General features: G+C 36.5%; 1 protein-coding gene across 1 annotated transcript in view; it reads right to left on the minus strand.

Moving 5' to 3' along the window:
- Positions 1–302: 302 nt before the first annotated feature.
- LOC148944551 (rho GTPase-activating protein 100F-like) overlaps positions 303–12,656 on the minus strand; it is a 33,279-nt gene continuing 20,925 nt past the window's right edge. Inside the window, exons 3-4 of the mRNA XM_089099960.1 lie at positions 2,198–2,383; positions 303–443 (exon numbers count right to left, since the gene is read on the minus strand). Coding sequence (XP_088956086.1) covers positions 303–443; positions 2,198–2,383 — 327 coding nt within the window. The remainder of the gene's footprint in view (positions 444–2,197; positions 2,384–12,656) is intronic.

A 12,656-nucleotide genomic window follows, 5' to 3' on the forward strand; every position in this document is an offset into this window, starting at 1 on the left:
TAAATTTTTCCTCTCAGATTTAGTAAATTCTTCCTGGCCAGGGTGGCAACCCTGGTTCTTGGAGATCTGAAGCTGTTCGTTGCTTTATTCCTTGTCTTAATCAGCATCACATTGATCTGTTTTAGCAAATAATACCTCAAGAGCAAGTTTGTTACCAAAATTTTACGGAGAAACTAATTAATGCTTTTCTTCTGTAATCAAATTAGGTAAGGAATTAAACCAATCTTTCGTTTCTTCTGAGTTGTGTTTTCGTACTATACTCTCCGTCTCTGAGAACTTTACCCCTGACCCATACTGCCACACTAGCCGGATACTGTTTCAACTGAACGTCTGGTCAGCGCGAATACAGGTTCAAAATCATTGACAGAAATAATTTGGATACCCGAATCTTTCATTAGAAGAAGCTTCAAGATGTGTAAAAACATAGTTGGAGGCGATATTCCCTAAAATCAGATATTTTGGTACCCGGGCCGGTGCTGTTTGGGACCTAAAATAAGGGTGTCAGTTTCCTGATTCCGAAGCCCAATAGCATTCAAAGCTGGGATAGCGGCTTAGTAATTCCAGTACCCTTAGAAAATAATGTAGGAAAACGGATGGCACCATAGCATCTCGCTGAATATAAGAGAGTCAGATTATTATTGCTAATTTTGGTACACAAAGACATCTATAGAAGTACAATCACTCCAAATAAACAGGAGTTATGGGGTAGATGGTGCCTTCACATTTATCTAAAAGACGTCTCATGAAGAAGCAACAAATTTTGGCCCAGTAATTTACTGTATGAGGCTTCAAGTCCCCGCTACCCCTTTTATCCTATTTTTCTTAATTCTTATCACTCTATATCCTTAATCTTAGAGGGGGGGGGGGTAAACCAACAAAGATCTATCCTCTTATTTCTTTCATGTGCACATGAAAAAATTATCATGGTCTCTAGAGTACTTGGTTGATTCCCGTGAGCACCAAAATTAGCAAGTAACAATGCAGCCGGCAACTGTATTGTTTATCGGGTAATGAAATAATATCTTCATTGCCGTATTGATTTTCTTGGGCACCAAGAATAGCAGCTTTAATCCCTGATTTTAGATATACTTAGATTTCTGTAAATTTTAATGTATATATACATATATATATATATATATATATATATATATATATATATATATATATATATATATATATATATATATATATATATATATATATATATATATATATATATATATATATATATATATATATATATATATATATATATATATATATATATATATATATATATATATATATATATATATATATATATATATATATATATATATGTATGTATTTATACACTTAATTTACTGAAAATACCAGAATCAGCAAACTTCTGCCCTAATTTTAGGCCAAGAGAGACCAAACCCGGAAACCGAAGAACTAAATTTAGGTGAACCGATTTGGGGGAATAATAAATAAGAGACTTCTTACTTCAAAAGTAAGAATACCGTTGAGCTGTAAAATATTTATTTCGCTTAAATCAGAGTATCAAAAACAGTGGATCTTAAGGAGAGACTGCAAAGTAGAAGTAGCAAAAGCAGAAAGTGGAAAAAAAGAACCTTATGGTCAAAAGAACATTATTTGTAAAACAGAGGTAAGAAAAATTGATAATTTCAGTCACCAAAATATAGTGACAGAAAGTTGGAAAATTAATTCGGTGGGACTGTTATGACGAGCGAGAGATGGGACAGTAATAGAGATGGGAAGAGATGAAAAGGGGCGGAGATAGTGAGAAAAAGAGAGAAGAGTGACAGATAGAGGGGGAGACAGAGTGAGAAAACAATGTACAAATATACATTGATGACGTGCTAAGACGCTAAAGGAATATATTTATATGTTTTTCAAAAGGTAAATTTGTCCTACCTGTCCCACTACTCAATAAACCCATTTTAAACGTACTAAGTGCAGAACTAATAAGGTGCTACGGCTTAAGTTAACACTTGTTAGCTTAAGTTATTCTAGACAGTAAATACTTAATGTACATGTTAATTTGTTTTCAAATTTAAAGTATATATGAAACAAAGTCATTTATCCTTTGGAATTTGCATTTGAGAACGCCTTTACCTTCCCCGGTCTGCAACTCGGAGAAAAACCAACCAGTCTTTTTTGTCAACTTATAGAAATTACTACTTCAACAAAGAGAGAAAAAGATTATCCTTACCTGCAATGAAAGAAAAGCCCTTGCCCTTTCAGCAACCGCAAATCCCATTTGTCTAGTGTCAAGCTGTCGGACAATCATTTCTCCCCTTCTTTCGACCGCTTCAATCGCAGCCTGAGTTGCCATATCATGAGTGTCATTTTCAATTGTTTCAATTTGACGAAATATCTCTGTTGAGATCCCACTCACCTGGTAAAAGTTAGAAGATTAAAGCTTTTATGACCCAAAAAATGCTATTAAAAAATACTCGACAATGCCGTTAAGAGAGATTTTTTAGCTTGGGAAGGCTCCTTGTCAATAACCGTAATATATAATGCATTAATAACTATTTTATGTATAGCTGCCTGTTCACTTTATTTCCTTTAATTACAAAAATAAATCAATAAGTATTCCTTTCATCAGGTGCAGAGAGAGTTTCATAGAAACCAGTGGCGTCAACTCGGTGGGTAGCAAAAGGGAACGTTTCCCTCTGATTCTATCCGCCCCTCCTTTGAATTTGAAAAATGTTTTTTTGGGATATGTTCATTTAAAAAAAAAAACTTTTTTGGTATTTTCATTGAAAAAACTGAAAAAAACAACCAATTTTTCCCCTTAGACTTCCCCCCTAAATTCTCACTAATAGAAATTCGTTACGGTAGCTGATAATACATCAAAATTCATGAGGAATAATGACGTAAGCAATGTAATTACATGAGAAAAAAAACCTTGTTAAGGAATTGTTTAGAAACACTAACATGGAAGAAATAAAAAAAGAAACTAATGAGAAAGAAATAAAAGTAGCATGCAAAAAAAAACAAGGATAGCAGAAGAAAAGGAAATAGAGGAGAGTATGCTTATTTAGGCAGTGCTTCTGTCCCCAAAGATATGTTTGTATAGAATTAGCAGTTAAGTAGCAGATGCCCTAAACGGTTTCATTTAGCATTTTAAAACAGATATTCCAAATATGCACATTTTTCATGATGGACAAATAGGACGAGTGGAGCCCCCAAACGCCCCAATTACTTGTTTTCTTGCCAAACAGTTCCTTTGAGAGAGCAAAGAAAGAGTGAGTCTTCAAAACCTAATGTTAAACAATTAATGTTCAAAAATTTTGGAAAAAATAATAGCTAAAATTCATTTTTGCGATGAAGTTTTCTTTTATTTCTGTCCCTTCATCCTTGGCAACAGGTGTATTTTACTTGAGGAATACAATTCAAGATTAAACTTTGAATTGTGAAATTTGCTTTAAGAAAAAGGCCAAGTAATTGTTTGTTTTGGTAAAAAATGTTATGTAAACAGCATGGACTTTGTCCCTTTGTATTCATTTTTATTGATTGATTTCCATCAATCATTTGTTCAACCTGATGTGGTGCTAGTGATACAGCACCCCACCACATGGCGTTTTAATATCCAAACTCTAGTGATAAACCTGCACAACGCTCTCTATCTAAATCAATTAATCCATAGTTTTCAAATTTTAGAATTAGCCAAGTTTTATTGAGAACTGATTGTTTTCCTTCAGTCTTAAGGATTGGAAGTTGTAAATTTGACGTTCAAAATATTTTAATGGGATTTTTTCTTTGTTTTTTAAATAACCATGACTAGTTTTCTTTCCTTGGTCTTTCTAGTATCAGGAATCAAAACTTTTGGCATTTTCCCTTTCCTGCATAATCCAAGGAAGATGAAAATGTCTCTCTTGATCTCTGGTCATAAATTTTGTTTGTATAAGAGAACATGCACTTCTCTTACATTCGCGATGAAAAAGTGAACTTGTATTGTTTCTGCTACAAAAAAGGGATAGACTAAAAAGTTTTAAAATGGAAAAAAACAGCTCTAACAATATTAAACGTGCCTTTAAAATAAACAACTAGCAAAATAAATGGAAAGCTGCTTCGTATATAGTCAGCATTTTATCCATGCTTGGGTTTCAAAATGTCTGACTGTTTCCAAAAAAAAAAAATGATGCATAATATGAAAGACACCGTCTGGGCAATTCACTAACTAACTGTTAATCATATTGCTCAAGTGATATGAAAGATGATAATTAGTGATAGAAATGCCCTATAGAAGACTAGTGGTAAGCCTCAAAAGGGTCTTTAAATGGTACTTCACTGCACTTATCAGGCTCAAGCTCAGCAGATATTGTCAATAGACCTGGTGCATTCGGTTATTCAAAAGACTATGAAATGGATGTTGAACTTAGATTTACAGCCATCCTCTCAAACTCTGAGAGTTGTGCCGAATGGCTTACCCCATTTCCTCCTATCGTATCTGGGTTTCTTCTCATAACACGGTATATTCCTTTAGTACTACTGATAGTACCAACAAATCACTGTCTCACCTCACCGTCTGAGGCCAACACAGCTGTGCACGCTCTTTCTCCATCCCAATCTATTTACAGCTTCCCTCTTTACATCCGTTGTTTGTAAAGTGCTGTAAAACTGCTTTTGGTTTGACCCTAGGTGGATGGCCGAAAAGGGTGGTCTCTGGCAATCTATCATCTTTCATCCGCAAGCCCTCCGTCTTCCAAAGTACCCAGGTTTCAGAACTTACTTGACTATTGTCATCACCATAGCTTATAATAATCTTAATCTTGGTTCATTGACCTATTTTCCTCTTCTTTCAATTTTTTTTTTTTAATTAATTGAAAAAAACTTTTTCAACAAAGTAAGTTTTTCAAAGAAAAGTAAAGAACTCCATTAAACAAAAAATGAGCAAAACTAAAATCAAATAATCTACCAAGCATAAGACTGCCAAAAATTAGCATCGATAAATAAATGAAACCCAAGACGAACAGAAATTACAATAAATAACCGAATCAAACTCAAAACAAGCAGAAATTAACATAAGTTGGGCGCAAAACCCCTATGCCTTCCCAAGGCCAAACAAAATTTGCACTTTACTGAAAAATTTAAATTTTTTACTATTATAACTTTAATAAATCAAATAATATTAATATTTTGATTGCTAAATATCAGTATATGTATATTAGACTGACAATGCACATTCATTTGTATTTTTTTTTAAGACTTTATAGTTTTGCCTGCTATTTGTATGCTGGAGAACAATTTTCAGCAATTTTTAACAACATACACCCTTTTAAAAATCTGGACACAAATAGTACTGTTTAATTTAGTTTCATACCTCCTCTAGTTGACCTGAAATGGAAAACTTGATACCATTTGCAAGAAAATCTGTTTGCTTTCTTTGACAGCTTGGATGCACTTACGCTATTTTAATTTGGTTAAATTGTAAGAGCAGAAGTAGCCCCGAAAGTTTGAACATAATACTCTCAGTCGTTCTTCGGATACTGCAGAGATACCTTATTGGGAATTGGCATTATCAAAGCGTATTTTGATTTTATCTTTAGGCAACATTTAGTTTTTAAACATAATGGGCAAATGGGAGGGTGAGCTGGGGAGGGTGGGAGTGGAAGGGGGATAAGTTGCCCTCCAATCACTTTCGACTATTAAAAAGGCCATCGACCCTTTTATTTTCAGTCGAATGAGCCCTTTTCGAAGTTCCCACTACAATTCCTTCGATACGAAGTGCCCTGGTCTAAACAGCAGCAACAACAAAAAATAATACATTGTACCCACATTGATCTTTGCTATAAAAATGTCAAGCCTTCCAATCACTTTTGACTATTACTTTTGGAAACGTCAATGCTTTCTATAAACACCGTATATGCCCGCAGGGCATAAATTACAACCCTTACCCTAAGGTCTGTTAGGGTGGTTGTCATCCTGCAAGACCGAATTTCCAGAACTTTCAACTACGTTAAACAAAATGGCTATCTCAAAACTTTGATTGGATGTGTTTGGGGAAATGGTGTGCGTGAGAGGGGCGGTAGTCGCTCTCCCATTGCTTTCAACTATTAAAAATCTAGCCCTTTGAATTTCCAATCAAATGAGCCCTTTTGAAGTTTTTACGACAACACTTTCAGTAAAAACTTTATATGCCCCCAGGGGATAACTTACTACCCTTGCCCTGAGTGCTGGGGGGGTGTAATTCTCGAAGACCTAATTTCCAGAACTTTCTACTATGTTGAAGAAAATGGCTATCTGAAAATGTTGATTGGATGTTTTTGGAGGAATGGTGGGCGTGAGAGGGGGTTAGTTACCCTCCAATCACTTTCGACTATTACAAAGGGCACTAGCCCTCTAATTTCCAATTGAATGAACCCCTTTTGAAGTTTTACGACAACTCTATCTATAAAAACCTTATATGCCGTCAGGGCAGAACTTACAACCTTTGACCTTGGGGCTCTGGTGGGTTTGTCATCCTTATATACATAATTTCCAGAACTTTCAACTATGTTGAACAAAATGTCTATCTCTACGCTTTGATTGAATGTTTTTGGAGAAGTGGTGGGCGTATGAGGGCGGTTAATTACTCTCCACTCACTTTCGACTATTAAAAAGGGCAATTTCAATTTCCAATCAAATGAGCCCTTTTTGAAATTTCGATGACAACTTTCTATATAAACTTTATATGCCCCCAGGGCATAACTTACATCCCTTGAACTGAGGGCTCTGAGGGGGTTATCATCCTGAAAGATTTAATTTCAAGAACTTTCAACTACGTTGAACAAAATGAATATCTCAAAATTTTGATTGTATATGTTTGGAAAAATGGTTTGCGTGAGAGGGGCGTTAGTTGCTCTCCAATTACTATCAAATATTAAAAAAGGCACTAGCCCTTTAAATTTCCAGTTAAATAAGCCATTTTGAAGGTTCTACGCTTTAAATAAAAACCTTATATGCCCCCATGGCATAACTTACTTTCGACTATTAAAAAGGGCACTAGCCCTTTGAATTTCCAATCGAATGAGCCTTTTTTGAAGTTTCTACGACAACGCCTTCTATAAAAAACCTTGTATGCCCCCAGGGCATAACTTAAAGCCCTTGCCCTAAGGGCTGTGGGGGACTGTCTTCCTCAAAAGTATAATTTCTATCTGGAAATCAACTACGCTGAACAAAATGGCTATCCCAAAATTTTGATTGGATGTGTTTCGGGAAATGGTGGGCGTGGAAGGGGTGTTAGTAAACCTTCCAATCACTTTTGACTATTGAAAAGTGGCACAATCCACTCCAATTTCCAATTGAGAGAGCCATTTTCGAAGTTTCTACGACAATTTCTTCGATAAGAAGCGCCATGCTCTAAAGGAAAAAATTAATAAATAATACATTTGTCCAACATCGTTATTATATACCCCCAGGACATAACTTAAAACCCTTGCCCTGAGGGTTGTGGGGGAGTGTCCTCCTCTTTACTTAGTTCCCGTTTTTTGTCTCGTTGTCGAGTGTCACCGTTCTTTAATTAGGCAGCGCGATTGCGCTGGCTATGTTTTATAAGAGATCTTTCTATATAAACCTTATATGCCCCCAGGGCATAACTTAAAACCCTTGCACTGAGGGCTCTGAGGGTGTTATCGTCCTAAAAGACCTAAGTTCCAGAACGTTCCTCTACGTTGAACAAAATGAATATCTTAAAATTTTTATTGGATGTGTTTTGGAAAATGGTGGGCGTGAGAGGGGCGTTAGTCGCTATCCAATCACGCACTAGCCCTTTCAATTCCCAATTGAATGACTCCTTTTGGAATTTTTAAGACAACGCTTTCAACAAAAACTTTATATGCCCCCAGGGCATAACTTACAACCCTTGCACTGAGGGCTCTAAGGGGGTTATCGTCCTAAAAGACCTAATTTCAAGAACTTTCAACTACGTTGAACAAAATAGATATCTCAAAATTTTGATTGGATGTGTTTGGGAAAATGGTGGGCGTGAGAGGGGCGTTAGTCGCTCTCCAATCACTTTCAACTATTAAAAAAGGCACTAGCCCTTTCAATTTCCAATTGAATAAGCCCTTTTGAAGTTTCTACGCTTTAAATAAAAACCTTATATGCCCCCATGGCATAACTTACTTTCGACTACTAAAAAGGGCACTAGCCCTTTGAATTTCCAATCGAATGAGCCTTTTTTGAAGTTTCTACGACAACGCCTTCTATAAAAAACCTTGCATGCCCCCAGGGCATAACTTACAACCCTTGCCCTAAGGGCTGTGGGGGACTGTCTTCCTCAAAAACATAATTTCTATCTGGAAATCAACTACGCTGAACAAAATGACTATCTCAAAATTTTGATTGGATGTGTTTTGGAAAATGGTGGGCGTGAGATGGCCGTTAGTCGCTATCCAATCACTTTCAACTATTAAAAAAGGCACTAGCCCTTTCAATTCCCAATTGAATAACCCCTTTTGAAATTTCTACGACAACACTTTCAATAAAAACTTTATATGCCCCCAGGGCATAACTTACAACCCTTGCACTGAGGGCTCGAAGGGGGTTATCATCCTAAAAGACCTAATTTCCAGAACTTTCAATTACGTTGAACAAAATGGATATCTCAAAATTTTGATCGAATGTGTTTGGGAAAATGGTGGGCGTGAGAGGGCCGTTAGTCGCTATCCAATCACTTTCAACTATTAAAAAGGCACTAGCCCTTTCAATTTCCAATTGAATGAACCCTTTTGAAGTTTCAAAGATAACGCTTCCAATAAAAAATTTAGAAGCCCGCAGGGCATAACTTACAACCCTTGCCCTGAGGGCTGTGGGGGGAAGATTATCATCCTTAAAGACCTAATTTCCAAAACTTTCAACTACGTTGAATAAAATGGCTATCAAAAAATTTTGATTAGATGTGTTTGGGGAACAGATAGGCATGAGAGGGGGGTTAATTGCCCTCAAATCACTTTCGACTATTAAAAAGTGTACTAGCCCTTTGAATTTCAAATCAAATGAGCCCTTTTTCAAGTTTCTACGACAAAGCTTTCAATAAAAACCTTATATACCCCCACGACATAACTTACAACCCTTGCCCTGAGGGTTGTGGGGGAGTGTCCTCCTCAAAAACATATTTTCGATCTGGAAGTCAACTACGCTGAACAAAATGACTCTTAAAATTTTATTGGATTTGTCTGGGGGAATGATGGGCGTGGGGGGGGGGGGTAGTTGCCCTCCAATTACTTTCGACTATTAAAAAGGGCACTATCCCTTTGAATTTCCAGTCAAATGAGCTTTTTTTGAAGTTTCTACGACAACGCCTTCTATAAAATCCGTATATGCCCCCAGGGCTGTGGGGGAGTGTCCTCCTCAAAAACATCTTTTCTATATGGAAATCAACTACGCTGAACAAAATGGCTATCTCAAAATTTTGATTTAATGTGTTTGGGAGAAATATGGGCGTGGGGGGGGGCAGGTAGTACTCCAACCAATTTCAACGATGACAAAGGGTACTGGCCCTTTGAATGTTCGATTATATGAGCATTTTTTGAAGTTTCTACGAAACCACCATCTATAAAAACCTTATTTTATCTCAAGGTATACCTTACAACCATGGCCCTGACTGTTATGGGGGAGTTTCCTCCTCAAAAACATATTTTCTATCCAGAAATAAACTACGCTGAACAAAATGACTATCTTAAAATTTTGATTAGATGTGTTTGGGGGAATGATGGGCTTGGGGGGGGGGGGCTAGTTGCCCTCCAATCACTTTCGACTATTAAAAAGGGCACTAGCCCTTTGAATTTCGAATCGAATGAGCCTTTTTGAAGTTTCCACGACAACGCATTCTATGAAAACCTTATATGCCCCCAGGGCATAACTTAAAACCCTTGCCCTGAGGGTTGTGGGGGATTGTCCTCCTCAAAAACATATTTTCTATCTGGAAATTAACTACGCTTAACGAAATGGCTATCTCAAAATTTTGATTGGATGTGTATGGGGGAATGATGGGCGTGGGGGGGGGCTAGTTGCCCTCCAATCACTTTCAACTATTAAAAAGGGCACTGGAACTCTCGATTTCCAGTCGAATGAACCCCTTTTAGGTTTCTACGACGACCCCTTCCATATGAAGTGCCCTGCTATAAAGGAAAAAATAATAAATGATACATTGTGCCAACATCGTTCTTATATGTCCTCAGGGCATAACTTAAAACCCTAATCACGAGGGTTGTGGTGGAGTGTCCTCCTCAAAAAGATATTTTCTAAATGGAAATCAACTACGCTGAACAAAATGACTATCTCAAAATTTTGATAGGATAGGTTTGGGGGAATGATGGGCGTGGGAGTGGGGTTAGTTGCCCTCCAATCACTTTCGACTGTTAAAAAGGGCACTAGCTACTCCAATTTCCAATCGAATAAGCCCTTTTCGAAGTTTCTACGACAACTCCTTCAATACGAAGTTCCCGGGTATGGAGAAGAAAGAAGACGAAGAAAAAAAGAAAAATAAATAATACATTGTGCCCACGTGGTTCTTTATTGAGGCAGCGCTATCGAGCTGCCTATGATTAGGAAAAAATACCCTGGGCCTTGACTATGCTACTTTTTATATCTTCATTGCATCCATAGTTTTTTATTAATAATAATCATTCATTTTGCTAACATTTTTATCAAGAGCACTCAAATCATCAGCATAATCTAAGTCTAGAAGATTCAGAGAATCATTTGATTTAATGCTCTCCAATAGCCTTTGTTGTGCTCCTTAGAACAAAGTCCATCAAAATTATCCGTAAATAATGAATAGAACTCAATCCTGCTTAACTCCTGATTCAATACAAAACTGAATACTAGCCTCAATTCCTACCTTAATCACAGCAATATTGTTCTGCACATAACAGTAATCACTTCAATGTCTTTAATACAAGGATAGGACCGTCGCTAAAGCTGTTCTATCAGCTAAATCAAACGCTTGCTCATAATCTATAAGACTGAGGGCTAGAGGGATCTGATGATTCAAGCACTTCTCAACTATTAATCTAAAGGTAAAATTTTGGTCGACACATTTCTTGCCCTTCCTAAAACCAAATTATTCTTCCATTAAAACATTGTATACAGCACCACAAAGTCTAAAAAGTATCATCAACGTAAGTAATTTTCTTCCTACAGAAGCCAAGCTAATATCTATAATTGCCGCACTCACTCTTATCACCTTTCTTATTTTTCCTTTTGTAATTTATCTCTATCTTCAAAGCCACAGCTTTTCAAAACTCGTTTACCACACTACCAGCACCCAAGGCCTTATTACTTTTATTCCCTTTAGTACCGTTTCTAACTCTTCTTCTGAAAATAAATCTTCTTTCACTTTCAAATTGTCATAAACCTTTTCCTGTAACTTTGTCACGGTTTAGCAAATTCTCAAAATTTTCCACCCTTCTCCCTTTGACTCTTTCCTTTTCACTAAATGTGGCCCTGTTCTTATCTTTAAATGGGACTAGTCCAGATTGACTACTCCCTCCCATATTTTTAACGTGCAAATACAATATTTTACTATTAGGCCGTCAGGCTACATTTTTCAGATTTTCGGCAATTTAATCCATGACCTCCACTTGACATCTCATTAATTCACTTTTTTATGTTTTCTCTATTTCCTTTACATTTCTCTTATTGGCATCAATAAAATATTTCGTGTACAAACCCCTCCTTTCTTTACCAAGCTTAATGCGTTTTCACTAGTATTCCTAGCTGTGTTTCTAACGTTCCTCCCCAAGACATAATCTGCTACTTCTCCAATTATTTTCCTAAAAAATTTCCATCCGTCTTCTATATTCCCAAATTTTAGACTCTCCAATTTCATGTTCAACTGTTCCTGGAAAGCTCCTCTCAAGTTCTCATCCTGGGATCTATCCACGTCATAACTTCTCGGAAGGTAGTTGTCCTTCCTGAATTTCAGCTTTAGATTAACTCTAGACACTACTAGATGGTATTCTTTAGTTTTAACATCAATAGCAGCGCTATTATACACACTAGCATCTTGTATTGATCCTGCCAGTCGTCAATTTACAATAATATAATCAGTACGGTATGCCCAAATCCTGTATTGGTTATAATTAGATTGCTATACCTACGAAATTGTATGTGCCTATAACCGTTCCTTTTTTCCTTTCCTATACCAAATTTACCTAAGCTAGCATACCACGTGTCCCTATTCATAACAATCTGGACATTAAAATCCTTTGATAAGGATGCTACATTTTTACCTGGTGTCCTGTCTATATATCCCTGCAACTGTAACTAAAATTCATCTGAGTCACAGCTGTCACCGTCAGTCCGTTCTATAGGGGCATATATTATTACGACTGGTACCTTGCATTGTGACAGATACCTCTTTTATTACTTAAAATTTGTATTAAAATTGAGGCTTCTCTTCACAAAATTTGTAAAATTAATGTCTTGTAACATAAAGACTTTTGAAATACTACAGTTGCCCGATGGCGATGGCCAACAAAAGGTCGGGCCATAACAAATGCACCTGGTATGTGATTCTTTAGCTTAAGGAAGCAGTATTAAGAGCAAAACTTTTTTTAAGTTAAAAAATAATGAAAAACGACTCCAAGCCTGTAAAAACAGTTTCTTTGCCGAAAAAAATGTTACAGTACCATTTATATATAGAAAATTTTGAAACTTATTGCTTCTCTGTTTAT

Source organism: Artemia sp. Qi Xiang Cuo, chromosome 14, assembly GCF_049724085.1.
Source record: "Artemia sp. Qi Xiang Cuo chromosome 14, ASM4972408v1, whole genome shotgun sequence".
In the NCBI taxonomy this organism is placed as follows: Eukaryota; Metazoa; Arthropoda; class Branchiopoda; order Anostraca; family Artemiidae; genus Artemia; species Artemia sp. Qi Xiang Cuo.